Source organism: Buteo buteo, chromosome 9 (assembly GCF_964188355.1).
Source record: "Buteo buteo chromosome 9, bButBut1.hap1.1, whole genome shotgun sequence".
Classification (NCBI taxonomy): domain Eukaryota; kingdom Metazoa; phylum Chordata; class Aves; order Accipitriformes; family Accipitridae; genus Buteo; species Buteo buteo.
Genome location: NC_134179.1, coordinates 22279946 through 22300488, shown reverse-complemented (window position 1 = coordinate 22300488; position 20543 = coordinate 22279946). Strand labels below are relative to the sequence as shown.

General features: G+C 42.1%; 1 protein-coding gene across 1 annotated transcript in view; it reads left to right on the top strand.

The window, feature by feature from the left end:
- Positions 1–55: 55 nt before the first annotated feature.
- ARHGAP18 (Rho GTPase activating protein 18) overlaps positions 56–20543 on the top strand; it is a 70193-nt gene continuing 49705 nt past the window's right edge. The window contains exon 1 of the mRNA XM_075035679.1: positions 56–242. Within this exon, the coding sequence (XP_074891780.1) occupies positions 163–242 (80 nt within the window). The 5' untranslated portion in view covers positions 56–162. The remainder of the gene's footprint in view (positions 243–20543) is intronic.

Here is a 20543-nt window from a genome sequence, read left to right as displayed (position 1 = left end):
CGGCCCGGCGGAGGGCGGCGGCCCCGGCGGGCCGCAGGAAGCGCTGCCGTCACCCGGCCCTGCCCCGCCGCGCTGCCAGCGGGAGGCTGGGCCGCGCCGGGCCGGGGCCGGGCCGCCCCGCTCCGCCTCGGCGTCCCCAGAAGGGATGCGGCGGCGCACGCCATGAGCTGGCGGTCCGGCTCCCGCGGCGTGGTCCTCACCGCCTACCACCCCAGCGGCGGCGGCGGCGACGCCCCCGGCGGGTGAGTGGCGGCGCGGGGAGGCCGGCCCGGCGGCGGGCGCGGCCCGGCCCGGTCCGGCAGGGCGCGGGCGGCAGGTGCGCTCGGGGGCGGCGGGGCGGGGGCGGCTGCAGCTCGGCCCGCGGGCCGTGCCGTGCCGCGCCGCGGAGGAGGAGGAGCGGAGCCGGCTCAGCGGGAAGCTGTTGCGCGGGGAGAAGGTGTTTTCTCCGGCCCCCCGGGGCTGGTCGGGTTTCCCCGTTTCTGTGCTTTGTCCCGCATCCTCCCAAACGTGGTTTTTTCTTTTTTCTTCCTTCGTGTTCCTTCACCACTTTCGCCAGTACCCTCCGCACGTCGCGGAAACCCCGGGCATTTTGCTGGGCTTCTGAGAGTCGAGGGCGAACAGCAGACGCCGGCTGTTGTCAAGGTGTTTGAAGCTGCAAACAGCCCCGCGGCCGCCCGAGTGCGTTATCGATGTTAAGACCAAACTGTTTCTGGTCGGTGCGGTTTTGGGCTTGGCGCGGGTAGGGTTTGTAGGGTGCAGCGGTGGGTGCTGCCCCGTGGCTTCAGGGGGAGCTGGACCCCAGAGTCCGAGGGATCAGGCTGTTTGTGGGATGCAGTGCATAGCTTTTCATATAACCTCTTTGCGCTTTGTTCTTTGTGTTATTGTCACTTTTTTACATGAGGTAAACAGAAGGAACAACAAGATAAACTTTTCAAAGTGTTTGTCATTTTGCTTAAAAGGTGAAACTGATAACAGGCAAAGAAGCCAGCTTCACTTTTATGAAGGCTGAGGACCTCCTAGTGCCTCACAGCATGTGCTGTATACAGGCAGAAGCACTGCTGGCTTTTCCGTAGCAATAACCAGAGAGACTGCTGTGTGGAAAGGAGAATTTTGTCTTTATGGCCCATTCAGTCTTGTCTCTTCCTTGCTGAAACTGTCAACAAAGGTCCCATTGATAAAGATGGGACTTTTATTAATGCTGAGAAGCCAGCTGAAACTGGGAAGGTATTGAAAGTGGCACGCTGTTTCCATGTGTGCATAGGAAGAGTGTGTCTGATCTAAGAGGTTATAGTCTGATTAAAAGAAGATAAAAGGAAGTACAGTATGTCACCCTGGACAAAAGATAACTGATGCGCCATATGTCACACCAAGAGGCCACAGCAAAGGCAAGAACTGAACTAAGAAATACAGCCTACCCTGTGTTTGAACCACAAAGCCATGCTTCTCTTTTAGTTGAGCTCCTTCCTTCTCTGTAAGTAATGTTATTTATCAACCTTGCTTTAAGTCCTGCTGTCACCTTAGCTACGTATATAAGGGCACTCCAGATGTAGTTGTTTACTATTGAGTGCAAAATATGTGCATTTCTGCAAGAAAATCACAAAATCCACCACCTTCTCTATTATTGCTTGTGGTGTTCTTACTTCTCATATCCCTCCTCAAACATCCCATGCAGGAGGGACAAGATAAAAACCACTTTCTCTGTTTCTTGGGATAACTTGTGAATAAGGATTTGTGTATCTGTAGACTGTTAAAATCGGTTCCCTCTCTTAACACAGGGCTGCCTGGATGCATGGCTCTAAGCTGCAGTTACTTTCAGCCCCCAGAGGCCCCAGACATACGAGCACAGGTGTGGGGGCCCCTCTGTGTCCTAGAAATTTGTCTCCTGTGCTAATGCCACCCCATTAGGAGCAGTGACTCATCAGGTTCCCAGTCCTCTGCAGCTGCTTCTGGGGACAGCCTCCTGGGTGAACTGAGACACTGCCATGCAAGTAATGGTGATCCTTCACAAATTGTTCTGATGTGAGATTAAGGGAGTGTGGGGCGGGGTGGGGTGGGGAATAAATGTGAAAAGCAGTCTCATTTCCTTAATTATAGCATATAAATGTGTACCTTAAAGCTGCGCAGAACAGGGTATTCATTCCCACAGTTAGTTTGCCTGAGTTCCACACCGGCAGTGTTACGGCTTTCCAGGCCATGCCCGTTTGCCATTTAGCTCATTAAACTAAAATCCTAAAGGACACCTCTCTGCCTTTCTGCTGTGCTACTCTAAATTTGGACCTCAGTCCTTTCTCTCCTGTTTTCATTAACCAGGATTTCAACTCCATGGTCCTAATTTATCTGCTTCCTCCTGCCCTGGAACCCCAGTGTCTGCCCACTTCTCACTTCTGAAGGGAGAGAGGTTGGGAATGTTGTTTTCATGGGGGCAGGGAGGGAGGGGAATGACCACTTGTTATTTTTTGGTCTTTTTAAAAACAAACAAAACTTTTCTGAAACATTGTAACATTCCTGTGGGATTTTTTTTTCCCATTTCTCTAACTACTTTCCTTCTTCATCAACATTCCCAAGATGTGCAGAGCTGTGTGATAGAGCAAACCGCCAAACCTGTATAATTCTGAAATATTTTCTGGAAGTAAGTTCTTCCATTATACTCTGCACAGTAACCATACCAGTTCTGCTGTCCACATTCTGCATTTTATTACTGATGTGAAATTGGAACTTATTTTGCCTTTTTTTAAAAATAACAAAATAAGAACAACTTTCAGTATCTAGGTTAGCATCTGTCTGCTAATTTGAAAACTCTGTAACTTTTAACAAGGATCAGAATATTAGGAAGCCAACGTAATACAGTGCCAGCTGTAATGAAGCAGCCCTTTTGGAAAGATTAATAGAGAAACTGTGTTGAATTATTTTTTTCATAGGCATACAAAATAGTGTACGTTAGAAATTTCTTTGTCTTTGGAGGGTTGGGGAAGCATGGCACTGGTACATCCTGGAAAAAGCGATGCGTTGGCTGTGCTCCAAACAAAGCGGCATCCTAGGAAAGGGCTACACTTCCTAGCCATTTATTTTTTCCTTCAGGCATGTGAGAAGTCTTGCTTCATAAGACTTAAGAGTTTTACTGATCTAATAGATTGTTGAGCTACTTTTCTTTTTTTGGCCCTCTAAAGGCACAACGAGCCTGTGAAATACTTTCTTTAGGAAAGGTTTACCATACCATTGGTTCACTTGGCTAAAATCTAGAACAGCCTTGGTGTGGTTGCTTCCAAGTTTGACCATTTAGGAATATTGTCTTGCAGTGGTGATGCACAAAATAGCATCAGAGCTGTTGTCTTTGCCACAGAGTTTATTTTACATTTTACTTTATAGTAATGGTTAAAGAAATATCTTCGTACAGTGTAGATACTGATTGTGGGTGACTTCTGTGGTATACCTAAGTATTTATCTAAGAACTTCGTTACAGAAATCACAAAAGCAGATTACCCAGTATCAAATTAAATTTTAATAGCTCTCATTTCCATATAGCTTCAGTTTTCCTCACTTCCCGGTTTTAAGCAATTAGACCCACTAATGTTTTATTGGCTCTCATGCTACTTGCATTTTGGTATCATCTCCTTTTCTTTATGATGTCCACGCACAAGCTTTTAAATAATTTCTTCTTGTTTTTCCCATTAAACCATTTGTTATTTATTATATGGACTGTGGAAAGTAGGAGTGAATCGTGTTGGTTTCAGTCCAAGACCCCGTTTCAGTGACTGCTTGTAGGCACAACACTCTCATGCACATGAAATCCACACCCTTAAGCATAGACTTCCAGTGCCATTTAGGTTCTTTGCTGGGGAATTTTACCCCATCTACTGTGGCAGAAAGGACTGCAGGTCCCGTGTCATATTTGCCAGCCACATGTAGGCGTTTCAGATAACAACAGTCTTTTCATATGGCTGTGTGGGTTTATCCTCAGGCAATCAAATGCCATCCATAGAGTCCTCTACAGGCCTATTTTTGTCTTGTAGAGTGAGTGAATGTGTGTGTGTATGCGTATATATATGTGTGTATGTATATGTATGTGTGTGTATATATGTATGTAAAAATATTTTTTTAAATGCGATTATAAGGCTAAGACCAAGTCTGGAGTATTCAATGGATGAGGAATAGGATATAGCAAAACTACAAGTGAATGCATGCAGAGTGCATGCAGAACTAACTGCATGCATACCAGTGCATAGGGCAAATAAACTTCTGCTACAGAGCATTTTCAAGAGCCAAGCCTAAAATGCAAACTGAGTAATAGATAAATGATTTTAAATGTGGTGGTCAGTGGACGTTGACTTTGCTTTTCTCTCCATACCTTTGTCCTGTCTGGGAGGCTGCTGTTCTCTATTGTCTCCTGTGCTCCACCAGAGTGTCCTGTGAGTCACAGCCTCCCTATATCTGTTTCCAGTGAGTCACCGTGCTTGCTCACCATCAGCCAGCGCATGCACTTTTGCTGCAACTTCATGTGCACTTCTTTCACTTACATTGGAAGACCAGTTTGAGTTTGGAAGCTTTGCAAGCCAGTGCCTGTTTAACGTCATATGCTCCTGAAGAGCCTGTGAATCTTCGTATTGCTGATGACTTGTTAAGAAGGACTCCAACGTTCCATAGAGCCTAGGACACAGCTCTTCCTCCTCAGAGGCCATGCAGTTACATGCACCCTGTTTTAATTGCCCTATTTAAATCTTGCATTTGATTTGCTGGAATTCACTTGCAAAATGAGCACAATGCGTTGAGTTTCCCTGAGATGGAACTAAGAGCCGGACCAGTTCTGGGAAGAGTGCTGTAACCCTCACCTATCATAAGAGAGAAGATTGCCACTGCCTCAGGTCTCCCCTTTCAAGTGACACCTGCTAGCCAGGGCCTGTGGTCCCCAAGATTCACTGTCCCGCTTCATTGCTGAATCCACGTGACTTTGGGAGGTGCCACCTGAAGCTTGGATCTGTGTGACAGTGAAACCAGGGGGTGTCAGTGGGTTTTGTTGTAGAGAAGTGCCCTTTTTTTGTGGGTTATTGTGTAAGTCTGCATAAAACAAAGTATTTATTTATATATGTCTTTGTAAATATGGGCTTTACTAACTTCATAGTTAGCATCTGTGTTCATTGTGGGGATGAGTGACAAGTGAGGGGCATAAAATACTTGGTGTTTTCTACAGACGGCTGAGGTCTAAATCACTCACTCACTGTTTTATCTCCCTGAGAAAGAAACCAGATGATAGATGTCGTCTGAGCTTGGAAAAATGACAAAGACTTCTGCTATGAATTGCCCATGATATATGATTTTTCAAATGTTGACCATAATAGACGTTACAAATCACACATACAAGAGGAGTTTATTCTTTCCTTACCAGAATAATCTGCCTCACTCATTGTTCAAATATTTGCTCACTTTAATCTGAAGACTTAATAGTTTGCATCTTAATCCAAGAAGAAATCTAGTAGTAAGCATGAATTCATGCCTTTTTTTCAAGGGCAGTTTCCATCTCCATTCTTTCAGAGAGAAAAGCTCTCATTCCTTTCCCCCTCTTTTCCCACCAGTGACTCACTCTTGGAATTGAAATCCAGTGAAATCCAGTATGAAGGACTAAAGCACTGTGAGGGATACACGTAATGCTCAGTGTACAAGCAACAAGCTCACAAGCTGATTACTCACAACTGACTTAAGTTGGTGGAGCCTTGTGGAATTTCATTTGCAATCTGCTAGTACAGCACAGATTTCAGGTTCTCCATATCATCACAGCATTTGTTGTTCCTAACGCCTGTAACTGTTTTTCGTGATGCTAGTATGGATGGCTCAGCACAGTACCTTCCATTTGTTGCTTCGCTTCTGCAAAGCAAAGGTCTGTCATGCTATGGCTGACTTTACAAAATCATAGCAATCTTTTTATCTGCTAAGTTTACACATTCTACGTGAGCACAATCTTTATCTAAATGCATTAGAAAAATCTTTCCTGCCTTGGATTTGCCTACTAATTTGAACAGTGATTATTGTCTGATGCCTACCAATATCTTCAGATAGAGATGACAGGCAACAATGCATTAAGTTGCTTTATTTAGAATTGCTTTTGTGTCTTCTGTACTTCATGCATGTATAAATATGTAGTATACTGGAGGCCCTTAATGTGTTGCTTAGTTACTGGTGTATTAATCCCAGTAACTTGATCTACTGACAGCAAGACGTGGTATACCAACATTTCCTGCTTCCTTGATTCTGGATGCCTGCTCCATGGGGTTCCTCCTTCCCCCAGTTTGCACTGTATTTCTTCTTTGAATTTGTCTTGCTCCTGCCTTTGGTTCTTGCTATGCCTTTCCAATCAATTAAAAAGCCCTCCTAGTGCCTGTTACCTATTGTCAAGTTGCTGCTCAATTTTATCTTGGTAGATGGAACAAATAATTCTCTGTGAGTCTCTTTGTTTCTTCAGTCTGAAAATCCTTTTTGTGACAGTTTTCTTCAGCGTTTTCAGCATCCTTCTTTACACCTGCACTGCTACTTTGCTTCTCATTCACCCCCCCCCCCCCCCCGCCTGAATTACATGCAGTACTGCAGTGTCGGTCTCATGAGTGTCACCTATACAGGTAAAATCACTTCCTTGCTGCTAATTACCGCCTCAGCCAATTGTATATACTGCAGTCATGCCGTCTTGTTTTTCTAAGCATCCTGGTGGAACTCACTTTGAGTTGCATGTCCTTTCTGAGCCCTAGATCTGCTCAAGCTCTTCTTTTTCGGCGCAGTCTGCATTGCATAGACATGGCCACTGTTTCTTGCACTTAGACATCCATTTAGCACCTGTCAGTATGATAAAACAACATTATTTCAACAAGCCTAGTTCACTAGGTGACATCGTGGATGTAGATTTGATTTAATACCCTTCACTATCAGTGAAAACAGTCTATTCAGTTCTACTCTGAGTCAGGCCCTTAAACAGATATAAAATGAGAGTAACTGTGCTGAACCAGTAGAGCTACATAGCAGAAAAGAGGAAAATCAGGGCCCTCTGTATGTAGGCTTTCTCTTTTATTTTAATGACATGCAGAGAATGAGATGTCATGCTTGTCTAGCTATAAGGAATGTGAAGCATAAAGGCCTTTTGAACATTTTAATTATGGGCTTTCCCTTTTTTGCTTGACTGTGTACAAATCTAGCTGATACAGAGCATAATACAATGTATTACTAGATGTGCCGTTACAAGCATGTAGACTTCATGCAAAACTGGAATGTAACTGAACTTCTGATGAGTGAAGTGCGAGAGGAGCTGTGTAAATCTGAACTCCAATGTTTGCTCTAAATGTGGTATCAAATTAATATTTTTTAATTGTTTCTTGAAGTTCTTTTTCTTTGAAGAGCAGAATTGTTGAACTTGCTTTTGAATAAGACTAATGGATTTTCGGTCTGCTGATACTGGCACTCAATTAAAAAGTGTTATAATCTATTGTTATTGCCAATATTTTACTCTTGTTTTGTAACTGTTACTAGTGGAGCTGAAAGCTGTAAGGTTTTAAAAGAATACTCATACATGTTTCGGTAACATTTGCAATGCCAGCATCCTCCTCTATTGTTAGTGCTTTTTTACTAGAGTTACTGGGTGTGCACCTTCATTTTTTTCTTCTATGAATCAGAATACTATGGCTGAACAGAGGCCGTAATTACAGTAAGCGACACGGCAAGGTTCCTGCTGTGAGTGGCATTGCAGATTCCTGTTATGCATGGGTCATTGTCACTCCAGACTCCTCAGTAAATCTACTTGTCCAGAGGAAGAAAAATTCAAAACTCGTAAGTTTTGAGTACTTCCAATGTGCCAGTGGGCTGTTTTGTGAGGGCCACTGGTTTTGCAATGAACCTGCCTCTGCCTTGGAGTCTTGATCTCAAAATAATCATGTGCAGGCAGTGAATTTAAATATTTATAGCCAAATAAATAGGGGGAAAAAATTAGAGTTTTTGTTTTTTAGTGTTTAGATGTGTAAAAAAATAGACAGACTTGATTTATTTCATTAGTACAATTTTAGCCATCATCTTCTGAGGTATATTTTTGGTGATACCCTGAGCAGCATATGGGATGAGCACCTAAGCAATTTACCCCTCTGCACTGCCAAAAAAGCTGAAGCTGTGAAGTTATTCTTTGGTCATTATTTTGTGCCAACTCTCTTGTATTACAGCAAAATAAAAGCGTGCAAAGAAACAGTTACTTACCTGGTCATACCTTTCCATGAGGATAAGCTGCTCAATATTCCCCCTCGTTCTATGACTCTGTTCCCTGCCCTTCGTGCTACAGCATCCCAATCCTGTTAGCCTAGAAATGCTTTCATGAGAATTTCAGAGATTTTATCTGTCATCTTCCTATGACACCCTTCTTTCCTAGGGAGGCTTCTTAGGCCAAAAGGTGACAATAAAAATGTGTTAGGATGTTTCCTTTGCAGGGCCCACAGTATTGTTGGAGGACTTTAAATGGTTTGGGGTGAAATATTTGAGGAGGAGCAAATGTGAATGTTTTTAGCATTAGAAATATGGTTGAAGATACACCACACATGAGAAAGCAACAAAGTAAGAATAATGTTGTCTTCAGCAAATAAATACCTTATCATGCATACTCAGTGCCAAACTGCCGCAGAACAGTTGACATGTTTTTGCTTGATTTAGTATCAGTACAAATCTTCAGTTTACCACTCCTCCAACTACTTCTTCTTCTGGTCCAGCAGTCCTTAAACCACCCAGACATTTTTCACTCTGCCTTAGGGAAGTCAGATACTTTGACTTCACTTCCCTATTTGAAAACCAGGAAAATCCTTAAGAGGATGTGTGAGAATTGTTTGCTCAATGTTTAGTGATAACGTGCTCAGTAAAGTACATTGTTTAATTTTTATTATTTTTAATCAGTTGATTGTTTTTAGCTGATTTCTATGTAATCATCAGAACAATAGCTGGTGGGACGCAAGGCCACTGATGAAGTATTGCCTCTTATCAGAAATTCTCTGCCTTTAATAAAATACAACAGCAAGGTCCAGGAGTATACTATATCCAGAGGTAACAGGGAGCTTTGCCCCTGGTTTAAGAGAGTGCAAGGTTAGATTTTAGCTGTACAAATAAAGCAGAAAGTTCTCGTAGGCTCATAGTGGCCCAAGGAGTCTTGTAATAATCGTGGTTATAGCTGTAGTTACGAGCCTGTGATCCCAGATACAAAGCAAGGGGCTTGGAGCAGTAACCAGAAGCCTCAGCTGCTGAACAGCACGAAGCCCTGTTAAGTGCTGTCATGCACGCAGCCGTGACTCAGTGGCCAGTCACAGCTGAAGACCAGAGCCTCCCTGGTTACCGTGGGCCAGCGGAAGATGCTTTCTCTCTCAGCAATTGCTAAGAGGATGATAGATGTAACAACTCTGTAGTGTAGCTTCTGGAGCCTCACAGCCTGATTGCCTTTGCCACAGCTAGATAAGGGAACATTTACGGTGTTATCATTGTGGGAATGGTGTCGTCATTGCGGGAATAGGCATTCCCCATCATTATAACCCATTCGGAGGGTGGGCTTTCGCGTCCTGCTAAACTAACTCGTTCTGGTGGCTTGGCTGTGTTATCTCCTGAGAAGCCTGTATTTCAGGTAGACTTCAGGAATATCTTCTTGTTCTTTTGAAAGTATTATCTTGGGAGAGAGATGCCATGCTATTTCATGAAACTTTTTATTTTCATCTCAGAGTGCCTCTTAAGGCTTGTCCTGAACCAGTGGAAGTTTTGATGTGCAGTGACAGTGGGTGCAGGTCATGGCCATCCTAGGCTGAGATAAGTGGAGGCTGAAAAGAGTGGGGAATATCACTGAAAGTAGAGTTTCCTTCCATCTCTCACCTACACCTTCCTAATGTTTTTCTTGCCCTGGCATTGGCGTTTCTGAGCTGAGCTGGATAAAAAAAAAAAAAAAAAAAAAACCAACAAAAAAACAAAACAACTGAAAGCAGTAGTTTCTGCAAGTGTTGTTTTCAGGCAGATTGGTTTCTTAACCTAGCTCAGCAGGTGACTGCATAAGTGACGGTGCTGGCACGAGGGAAGTGATGGAAACCTACAGGAAAGGGGGATTTGACAGAACCCTCTGGCAGCAGCCTACATCTGTGCCAGCTTAATGTCATCATTATGGGGCTGTAATTTGACAAGATAACTCATTTTTATGAGTCCTAGTACTGGCTATGGCCACATGCTGTGAGAGGCTCATCTGATATAATTTAACTGCATTGGTTCAGATTTGTTAAAAGGATATTTGATGGCTTAACTTTGTACTGAGAGGTCTTTAGTCAGTACAGGTACAGCTTGTCCTTTAGCAGCCACCCTAAAGCTAGTGTAAGCTTCATCTCCAGCTCTTTTAGTCCTGTCTGGCACCGTTCAGTGACTCAGCCATGTGCAGGTCCTCTACCTGCAGGTAAAAGGCAGGCTGTGATGTGAGAAGAGATCCTTGGGATGCAGGCGCATTGTGCAGGGGGAACACCTGCCCTCCTCTTATGGACCTGTGGATACCCTGCCTTCCCCTCATTGTCTGCGTGTGGCATTGTGCCCCCTGCCTCACCAAAAGAAACAAAAGCCCAGCTTGGATTCCCACACACTGTAATGAGGTAGATTAAAGTGCAGTTTCTAAATTATCGTTGGTCATCAGTTGATGGGCTCTTAAAATCTTGCTGATTTGCGCGTTGTTTAAACACACCTTTCTTTGCTCCGACCTTTGCACCAGAGAGATTGCTTTGGTTTCGTAGTGCCCAAGGTAGTACATCAAAACAGTATCAGGAATGAGAAGTATAATCAGAATAGCTTATATGATTTCCTTTAGGAAACACAACCTAACTTTTCATTGCAGTAATATTTTCTGTTTTAAGGGTAAAAAAGACTAAGACATTAAATACCTAAGACATTATACAAATGTAAGTAATTGAAAACATTATGTACCAATTAAAATCTCCAAGCATCTGTCCAGTGACCCAAATTCTGCCTGCCTTCTCCTTTCAGAGAAGGATATTTACACTGTGGTACTTGTTCTCCTTTGAGGTAAAAGCTAAGAAAAAGACTGTGTTTGTTTGAACTTCTTACTGTGAATGGTACATATGAGAACAAACTAAAACATGATCTTTTTTTCTCCCAGTAAGTAGGAGCTGCTTATGAAAGTTTATGGGAAACTCCATGAGCTTCATGCTGTGAAAGCTGGTATTTGGCACTTTGTACTTCAAATCAGAAAACAGCTTATGAAGATGTATAGTATTAAAATTTGTGTGATGTGTCCCAGTGTTTTGTATTTTGGGCCTTGCTTGAACTTTTGAAGTGATTGCTTCAGAAAGTTTTATCATCCTATATTAGGGAGTGTAAGGGAGACATTTGCTTACATGTTTTCACTCACTGTCCATTTGCTGAATTATTTGATACAGATTTCACTAAACTCAGACCTCAGTATAGGTTGTTATAATTTCTCTTAACTGTAAATATATGTATATATTTAATCTCTGACATTCAACTTTGGTATAAATTCAGTTTTTGTTGTATACTTTTGAAGAAGTTGCTAAGTGAGATCTAGTTAGTTAGCAGGTGAGAGTTAGCAACTAGCAGTTAGCTGGAGTGAAAAATGCATCTGGAGCCAGACTGTCAGTCAGTACACCTGCACAGGGCCATGCCAGCGAGCAGTGGGGCAGGGGACAGGATGACAAAGCACCCTGCATAAGCAACCTTATGACAGTCTTTTCAAACCTTTCAAATTGTGTATTATAGTTTAAGCTTGTATGTAAAATTTTGTAGGAGCCTGGAGCCAGCCTCTTGGCTATCTTATAGCAACGGGGCGTTCCCTATGAATGCCAGGATTCCTGCTGGGAAACAGGTTACTGGGCTGTGCTGAGTGGTAGCTTTCTTGGGGCACACACATCTCCTCTGCAGTGTGCTCAGACCTTAGCCCAGCACCAGCATGACCCCATCAGGTAGCTGTGTAGCTGTATTCATGTGGGTTTGAGCCTAGGCTGAGAAACCTTTCCTTCAACCTGGCTTGGTCTTTTGTTTTCTGTTTTTTTCCCTTGTGTGTGGTATAGTGTTGACACAGGTGCACAACCCCTGATTCTGGACGAGGTTGGTGCCTTGTGTACTGTGCTCTGTTATGTTAATCTCCTGGAGGTTTTTGTACCCCTATTTTTTTCTCACCCTCCAAGTCTTCTTACATTGGTATTTTTGTATAAAAATGTAACTCAACTTTGATCCAAAGGAGCTGCAACTGCATAAAGGGTATTTCTCCAAGTAGGTTATCTTGCACAAATCACTAGTAAGAGATGCTGTTCTTATTAAAAAGAAGAATCAAGGTCACATCTGCATATGCTGTTTTGTTTTTATCTTCATTTTATTTGCAACCTTTCTTATAGGTAAGGCTGTAGATAATCTTAGTGCCTGTACATGCAAACATTTTTTACGTGGGTGTATTGGTAAATACCTTTATGTATACTGACTTGTGTAATTTTGTGTACAGCTATAGCTGTAATTCAGTTTGCTGGCTAGGAACACTCTTAAGTTTCTGGCTAGCAGTGTTGCTCTAGGCAACAATTTTTGATATAAATCCCCCTTTTATTGCACTACTATAAATTTCTTTCTACAATTCTGATTTCCTTTAATTAAGACTAGAAGTTCTTCTCTGTCTGTATGGATTTCTTTCCTTCCATTCTATAATACATATATTATGTAAGTATATATGGTTGTATATGAATAGATGATCTGGAATTCTATGGGTTTCATTTCTGCTTTCTATGGAGTGATGGTTTCATCCCATCTGAGCACACATGTAATATTCTAGGTATACATATTAACTTCTTCCTTAAGATTTTTTTATTTTCCTTTCATTTTGTTTTATTCAACTTGCAAATGAGGATTGGGAGGTAGAAGCTTTTTGTTACAATATGCAACATCATCTATTAATGAATATCTCTGAAATAATGTGGGACTCTTACACTCAGGATAGTGTAGGACTGCTTAAAACCTATAAAAATTGAAAAAGTTTTCTAGTGTCCATCAGATGTCCCACAATATTATGTGATCTTTGTAAAAAAAAACAACAAAAAACCCCCAAAAACCCCATTCTTAGGAATATTTGGGAAATCGTAATTCTAGAAATGAAAAGTAACTGGACAATTTCTCATTTTACACACTGTTGTTCCAATAATTATAAAGGCCGTTCACCTGTCACTTTCATGCAAAACTTTGAAGGTGACTTATTCAATTAAGTTATTCTATTATACCACCACACGGTCGACATAAGAAACTAATCTCTGTTTCTGTTTAAGTTGACATTATCTTAACTTATGTAGGACTCTGGGATTGCTGAACATGGTTTGTACTTATCCTTAATTTAATTTTTTTAGATGCATTCCCCATTTTTTAATTGAAAGATATGTTTATGCCAATATATTCTTTATATCATTACTGTATGATTTTTCTATATGATTTTAAGAAGTTTTACTCACCTGTAGTCTAAGTTATAGCAAGATTCTTCTGAGGACTGATGAAAGTTATGTGAGTCAAAATATTAGTATGAAGTTCGATATTTTTTTTTTTACTTAAGTTGGAAAATTAAAAACATTCAGGGCAACATACCCTAAAAGCATAAGATGCAGCTTATAGTGAGGGAACTGTAGTATTTTAAAGCTTTGATTTTTATTGTTAACTGTTACTCTGGTTCTGTGTCTTGTTCTGAGCTAGCCAGAGATGATCCTTTGTCCCATTTCAAGCTGCTACTGTCACAAGAAGCTGTTGCTGGTACTTTAAACAAGGAAATTACTTAAAATAACTCCTGAAGTGCCATGTCATCTTCAAGAGAAGGACATTCATTTATTGATATGTAAGATGCCTTGTGTCTGGCCTCATCAGCTCTGGAGGTGCAGAGCATGTGTCTCCCAGGCTTTCCTCCTGATCCAAGAGTACGTTGTATCCCTCACTGATAGTTGTTTACCGGGGTGGTCTGTCAAACAGGAGCTTGGCAATTTTACCTCAGGAAGTCCACCATCGCCTTAATGGTTTTCAAGCTGTATGAGTCCATGTGCCATCCAGTCTGCTTCCAACTGGTTGCTGTCTGAAAGGGGGGAGAGTACTGCTTGCAGTGAGGAGTCATGGGACAATCAGCTGTGCCAGGCTACTAAAAGGACATCTATATCCATATAGTTTCTTAAGGAGGAGGCTTGTGACCCTTACAAGCAGAAGAGGGTATTGCTTTGTCTTTTTCCATTACCAAGGATCCCTCGTGTCACAGATTTTGCTTTCTCAGAAGCACCTGCTTTGCACGGTTATCACCAAGTTGCTGCTGCTAGGCACGTGGGAGTTTGCCGGCTCCTTATCTGTCTGAGTGAGCTCTCCATAAAACTGAGGAAATTGTTAAGGAGATATGAGCAAGACGTCTTGCATGTTCCTTCTGCTAGATACATGAAGGGCTGCCTGCCCCTGTTTCTCGGGCTTGATAGTTTGGAAGAAAGGCAAGGTGGCTGGCATATCCACTGCGGCAGGCTCACGTGTGGATAACTGCTGGACAGATGTGACTCTGTACACTCTGGTTCCCTTAAAGGATGCCTTGCAGGTGTTTTCCTAATTACCTCTAGGGTTAAATGGGATTAAGGAAAAACTAATGACAAGGGCTTTTCCAGGTCCTTTGTACAGTTCTGGGAATCCAAGTCTTATGCTGTGTCAAGTTGAACATGCAATACAAGGGAAAAAGTGGTGGCATTGTTTTTTTTTGTGGGAAGTGGCTAAACTACTCAAAAGGTGACTGTGTTACTTTGGATATCTGCTGGTGACCTCCAGTGGAAGGAAGCCTAGCTGTTGGCTGGAGGTGCAGTGCTGAGGTGATGCTGATGTCCTTTCCATGGATGTAGACCCATCACTGTTTCTGAACAAAGAATTATTCTCTGCTGTGGCCACAGAGAGTGGTGATTTGCACTGGGCTGGTGGCGTTCTTCAGTTGTGCATCTAGTTGGCTCTGCTCAGTGTTATCACACAGTCCTCTTGACAGTCCTGGTAGCTGGAGTTTTCCCATGTAGTGTGGCCTAGTAAACAGAGATACCTTTCCCTTTCCCCTGAATTGGACTGCAGGTACAACAGGCTGGCTGCCTTACTGCTTGTGCTCTCTTTGGAGGGGTCTGCCTGTGATGATGGCTCCGGAGATCCCAGGGTCTGGCACATGGTTGTTTTGGGGTGTAGATGTAGGCTGCTCCGAGAAGGGGGCTCAAAGTGCAGTGTCTGCCTCTTGTGAGTTACTGGGAAGGGTGGGGTGGCCTGGAGGTGTTGTCCTTGGGGGCATCCCCCTCGGGTGCTCTGAGGTTGCGCTGGTGTGAAGCCTGTGTGAACAGAGAAGGAATTGGAGCCAAAGAGCGTTACTTTGGTTGGCACTCTTGGGGAAGAGGTGGCTTCAGTGTATTACGTCACTGTTTAAAACAATAGCATGTATACTTGGTAATAAAAGTCATATTTATTCTGAGAGGGTATTGTACAAGTCATTCTAACTGATTTACTTCCAAGTGAGGTGTCACGAAACAGCGAAAAAGGGAAAATGATGTCAGTTGCCTAGAGGGCACAGTCAATGAAAATATCCCTAAATTCCTTACTTTCAAAGAGGGAGGAGATCTGAGCACCTCCAGTCAAAACACCTGACAAGGGTGGCAGAAGCTGTAAAGTATATAGAAAATTGAGAAAATAGTATAATTTGGGTATACGGGTATTTGTGTTTCTTTGAAAGTTGTCTTTTCATCTTTATGTTAAAATGTGTGGTAAATTTCCTATTAGTTTCTACTTCCCTTGCCATTGCTCTGTTGGCTTACATTGTGGGTTTTAAACCCCTATGATGCTGACAAGTGTATGATTCCATATCTGTGTCAATCTGTCAGCACTGTATAGTCTTTTTAAACGTAAGGCTTTGTCCCAGGTGCCTTATTTTGGCAAAGGAATTATTCTTTTATCCTCTGAGATAGAATTGGGTACTTATACAATCAAATATTTCTTGTCTCCAAAGAAACTTAAGATTGCAAGTGTGCATTTTCAGTGCAGAAAATATTAAGAAGGCATTTACTTTTAATACCTCTGGTAGGAAGGGGCTCAACTGCGTCACCCTGCCTGAGCTCAAAGGATGTATTTGTTACCCAGCTCAGGCCCAGAGATCTTCAGTCCCTTCATTGCCTCCCCAAAACTGTTGGTATGTGCTGGTTCCCTAATTTTTAGGGTGTGTTAGGGGAGTGCCTCAGAGCTGGAAAGCCAGCAGGGACCTGCCCGGCGTGGCGAGTTGACATGAGGGTTGGGGATGGGGCAGAGTAGTCAGACAGTGCAGCCTGGGAGCTGGGAGTGAAGGACTTCTGGGGTGGCCTGCAGCTTCTGCTCTGGTGTGCCTCACATGTTGTTCCCTTCGCTGTCTAGAAACGTCTCTGCTCTGTGCACCCAGGTCAGGCCCGTTCAGGCTGTGATTCTTTCCTCCCTCCCCTTCCCACCAAATTGTAGGCTTAGGTCACTGTCATAGTATGATGTTTTCAAATTAATTAAAATGGAGTTTTCGTATGTGACTTAATATTGCATGCAGCAAATGTTTTTTTTTCCCCTGTGTACATATGATACTGTATAAAAACATATGGTATTAATTTGTAGAAGATGGGTCTCATAATGGGAGGTACAGATGTCTAGCTTGGGGAGCTTGGTCCCGTAAATAAAAATCATGGATAGTAATACTTCAGAGTGCATAACATTGCTCTTGTTCTGTACGCTGTGTGTGCACATATGGCAAAAGAAAATAGGAATTTTTATTTATAAAAGCGTCTGCCTATGGATTGTGCCTTATTTCAGGTTTGATGTGTTATATGCCAAGCACTGTATTTCGTTTTCTTTGGTTATTATTGGGGTCTGTAATCATAGCTACTTAGTGTTATGAGTAAGTGCTGTTTTTACCCTGTTGACACAAAGGAATATGTCTAAAGTTGAAGTCAGCAATTTAACCTCTAGATACATGGGGAAAGTTAAAAGAGTACAATGTCATTTTTATTTGCATTTTTTGCTGGCAGTTAACCCTCCACTGAAGTGTTTTGTTTGGGAATGCAGTGTAAGAGTTATGGCTAATATTAGTCATGCAATAATTTTTAAAAGACAGATTGATGTTACTTTATATAACTGATTGACATCTTCCAAAATAGACTGATACCTTTTTGGAACAATAATCATGGAGAACATTATCAGCTGCAAAACCATAGGTGGCACCTATATGTTGATTTAGAAACTGGTATCTCGCATGTTTTTAACATGCTGGTAAAGAAGGGGGTGTTTGTTAGGAAGGAAAACAAAGGATTTTTCTGAATAATTTCTATTAAGAATTATCATCTAAATCATTTATACATCTAAAAAAGTGACAGTTTTTTCCTTTTTTTTTTACTTACTACCAGCATTTAATGTTTAAATCCCAGAATTCTCACAGTCCCTGCCTGCATCCTCTTTTTGATGAGTGTAATTTAAACAAAAGTTGGTAAGAGCTCTTTTGGTCTTCTGTTTCTGTACTTCTGGAAACAATTTTTTTCTCACTTTACTAGCAGCACATTTTTTTTCAGCTGCAGAGCAAGCGGTGACTGTCAGCCTTCCCTTTCTGACCAGTCTTGAACATTTCCTCTTGCCTGCTTAAAACATGACAACAGTCTTCCATGACTGTGTAAGTTTTGATGGACTCGCTGCCCATGTACCCACATGGAAAGGAGACTGCTTACGCCAAAACAGAATGAGGTCTAAGAGTAAAGAACAAAAACATGTAATGCTGTTAGTGGAAATGAGAAGCAAGGATTACATGTATAAAATTGTGATCAACTAATAATAAAATACATATGGGATTTTTTTTAGGGTTTGTTTTTAATTTTGAACAGTTGTTCCTATTAAATGATTGGTATTTAATTTGCATGTTTTGTTCACTTTTTCTTATTTTCCAGTGTTTGGTTTTTTTCTGGTTTTCCCCTTATTGTTTGGTTTGTATTATATTCTCTTTGGTTTTCCCCTCTCCTGGAACAAAACAAAACCCCTTTTAAATACTTACCACTGAAGTTTATGTTGGTTTTTTTTATTTTATTCAAGTCCTGATGCTCAGACCTTGTGGACAGATGGCACAGTAGTGAACACTATGGTAGGCTAGCTTCCAAACTTGCACATGAACTCGTCTGTATATTCAGATCGGTAGCTGTACATCTGTATACTTAATTTGTAAGTGAAGGGACATACCTATGTGTGCAAGTACCAGTAAAGCTTTGTAGGGAGCTTGGCTGAAAAAAATACACGTTTTTATCTCTTTTCTGCTGATGTTCAGAAAACAGGAGTGGTAGCAAAGGGAGAGAGGGAAGGAGAGAATCTGTGGTTCCGAGTTGCTTCCTCCTTGCTTGGTTGTCTACTGACATTTAAAAACGACCAGAAATACAAGGAGGGGAGGGAATATATTAATGTAATTCTGTTTTATTTAGTGTGGTTCCTGCTGGATCGTAGGACACCATGCCTTTGGAAGTGCTTGTTAGCGTATGTAATAGAGAGGGCTGCAGACAGTTCAGTTGTTACACCCCAGGAACCGGTATTTCCCAGGACTATTTGCTTAGAAGAAGGAATTTGGTAGGAAAGGAGATGTTGCAAAGGCTCACGACTTTAGCAGTTGCCCTTGAAGATAAAAAGTAAGAATTGTGACTGGGTGCGCTTTTCAGTCTCTTTTCTTTTGCTGAGGTGACAATGGAATTTGCTGCTGCCCTCTTTGTGGGGTGGGTCTGTGGGGAGGGCCTGTGAAGCAAACAGCTGGATCAGGGCAGAGCTGCATTGCCCTCCGTCTCTGCCATGGCACACTCTGCCTGGCTTCTACTACAGGAGTTCCTCAAAAGCAGGTTTGCCTCATGTGTGGAGACACATGCAACGACATTGTGTTAGCTCCTCTGAGAGAAGGTGACATCCCACTGCCCACCTTTGAAGCTGGTTGCAAACACCTCCTTCCTCATGCTGAGCCCGAACTAAACCCAGATGGTCCGTCCCTTGCAGTATCCTTGAGGCCTCCCTCTCTCCTACCCCCTTGCCTTCAAGGATGCTTCTTAACAGCATCCTCTCTGACAGTTTGCTTCTGAACAGACCTGTATCCCTCAGTATGCTTGAGTGCTGTCCCACCTTGAGCAGTGCTGCTCTCCTCAGCCCTTTCTGCTTTTTCCTTGCCCTCTCTCGTCTAGCTTCTGCGAAAGCACCCTTATCTACTTTGTCTTACTGGGTCTTTGTTAGTGGTTTGTTTGGACAATGAAAACGTCTTTAGACTCCTGCATGGATTTCCTTGCCTGCTGTTTGGGAATGCTCAAATTGTTTTACGATTTGTTCTGAATGTAAGGATTATACTGTAATAAATTGACTATGAATGCGTGCCAATTTCCTTCAAGCATAAACAAAATTACTGAATTGTGCTGTAGGCCTTATATTTGCAAGTAACAGCGTTATAGGTCTACCTAATAGGTCCTTTAACATGGTAAGAGCTAATGTTCTTAGAGAGCTAATTGCTTTTAGAGGCACAGAAGTGACTCCAATATAATTTCATGGCTGTAACTGTACTTTACTAGATGGTCCTGGTATTTCCCAGGATAGCTTAAATCGGGCTTTGTGGCCATGTTTATTTTTTTCCACTGTGAAAAGAAAAATAAATTATTTAAATCTTTCCTCTCTGTGCCTCTCAATAATGGAATTACAAATACTGTATCTATTTCACTTCCTGGTTTATTCTCTTTGATATTTGTGGAGGCTGAAGTAATCTCACACAGGCTTTATTCTCTTCTTTGGGAGAAGATTAGTTCCAGTGGTTCTCTTAGAAGATTACAGAAAAAGTGTACTTTTAAAATGTGTATGATGTGTTCAAATATTTTCCCAATAAGCAGCATGAGGGCTGTTACAGAGAACATATTTTGCATACATTTTTGTAATTGATATGAATTGTAGAGAATGAAAAGAATCAAAATTGCAGAGGAAAACCTCTGTGTCCATATGAAGCCAGGTAATACAGAAGGCATTTGGAAGGAGTGAGAAAGGCAGATCAACTGACCAAGGGTCAGAGCCAAACATGTGACAAAGGAGATTTGAGTGAGGCCATTCCTTTCCTTATTTTCCTAGCTGTGGGCAATTTGTTTTCTTTAAAACTAGAGCTTTAGACACAATTAGGGTTGTATGTAAGGAAAATATACTGGGTGTCTGTTGAGTTTGGAGACTGACTTCTGTTTTCACTGGGTGGGACCTGAGGTTCTGTAAGCAATTCCAGCTCTTCCGAAAGTCTGCACGAGTTGCAAACCTGCTTTTAACGTGATGCCACTTCTGTGATTGTACCTATACAGGTCACCCAGGTTCCCTCGTCCCCTCGTTCTCCCCTCTGTTGGATTTTGCACTCCCAGGAATAGCTGTTTCTCTTTCTAAAATGTATGCTTTTGAACCAGAAATTTCTATGTGTGGGCAAAAAATAGGAATGTGTCTTCAAAGACTTTGAGAGTCTTCATTCAGGTTGTATGAGAATTAAAAGGGTCAGAATGGCA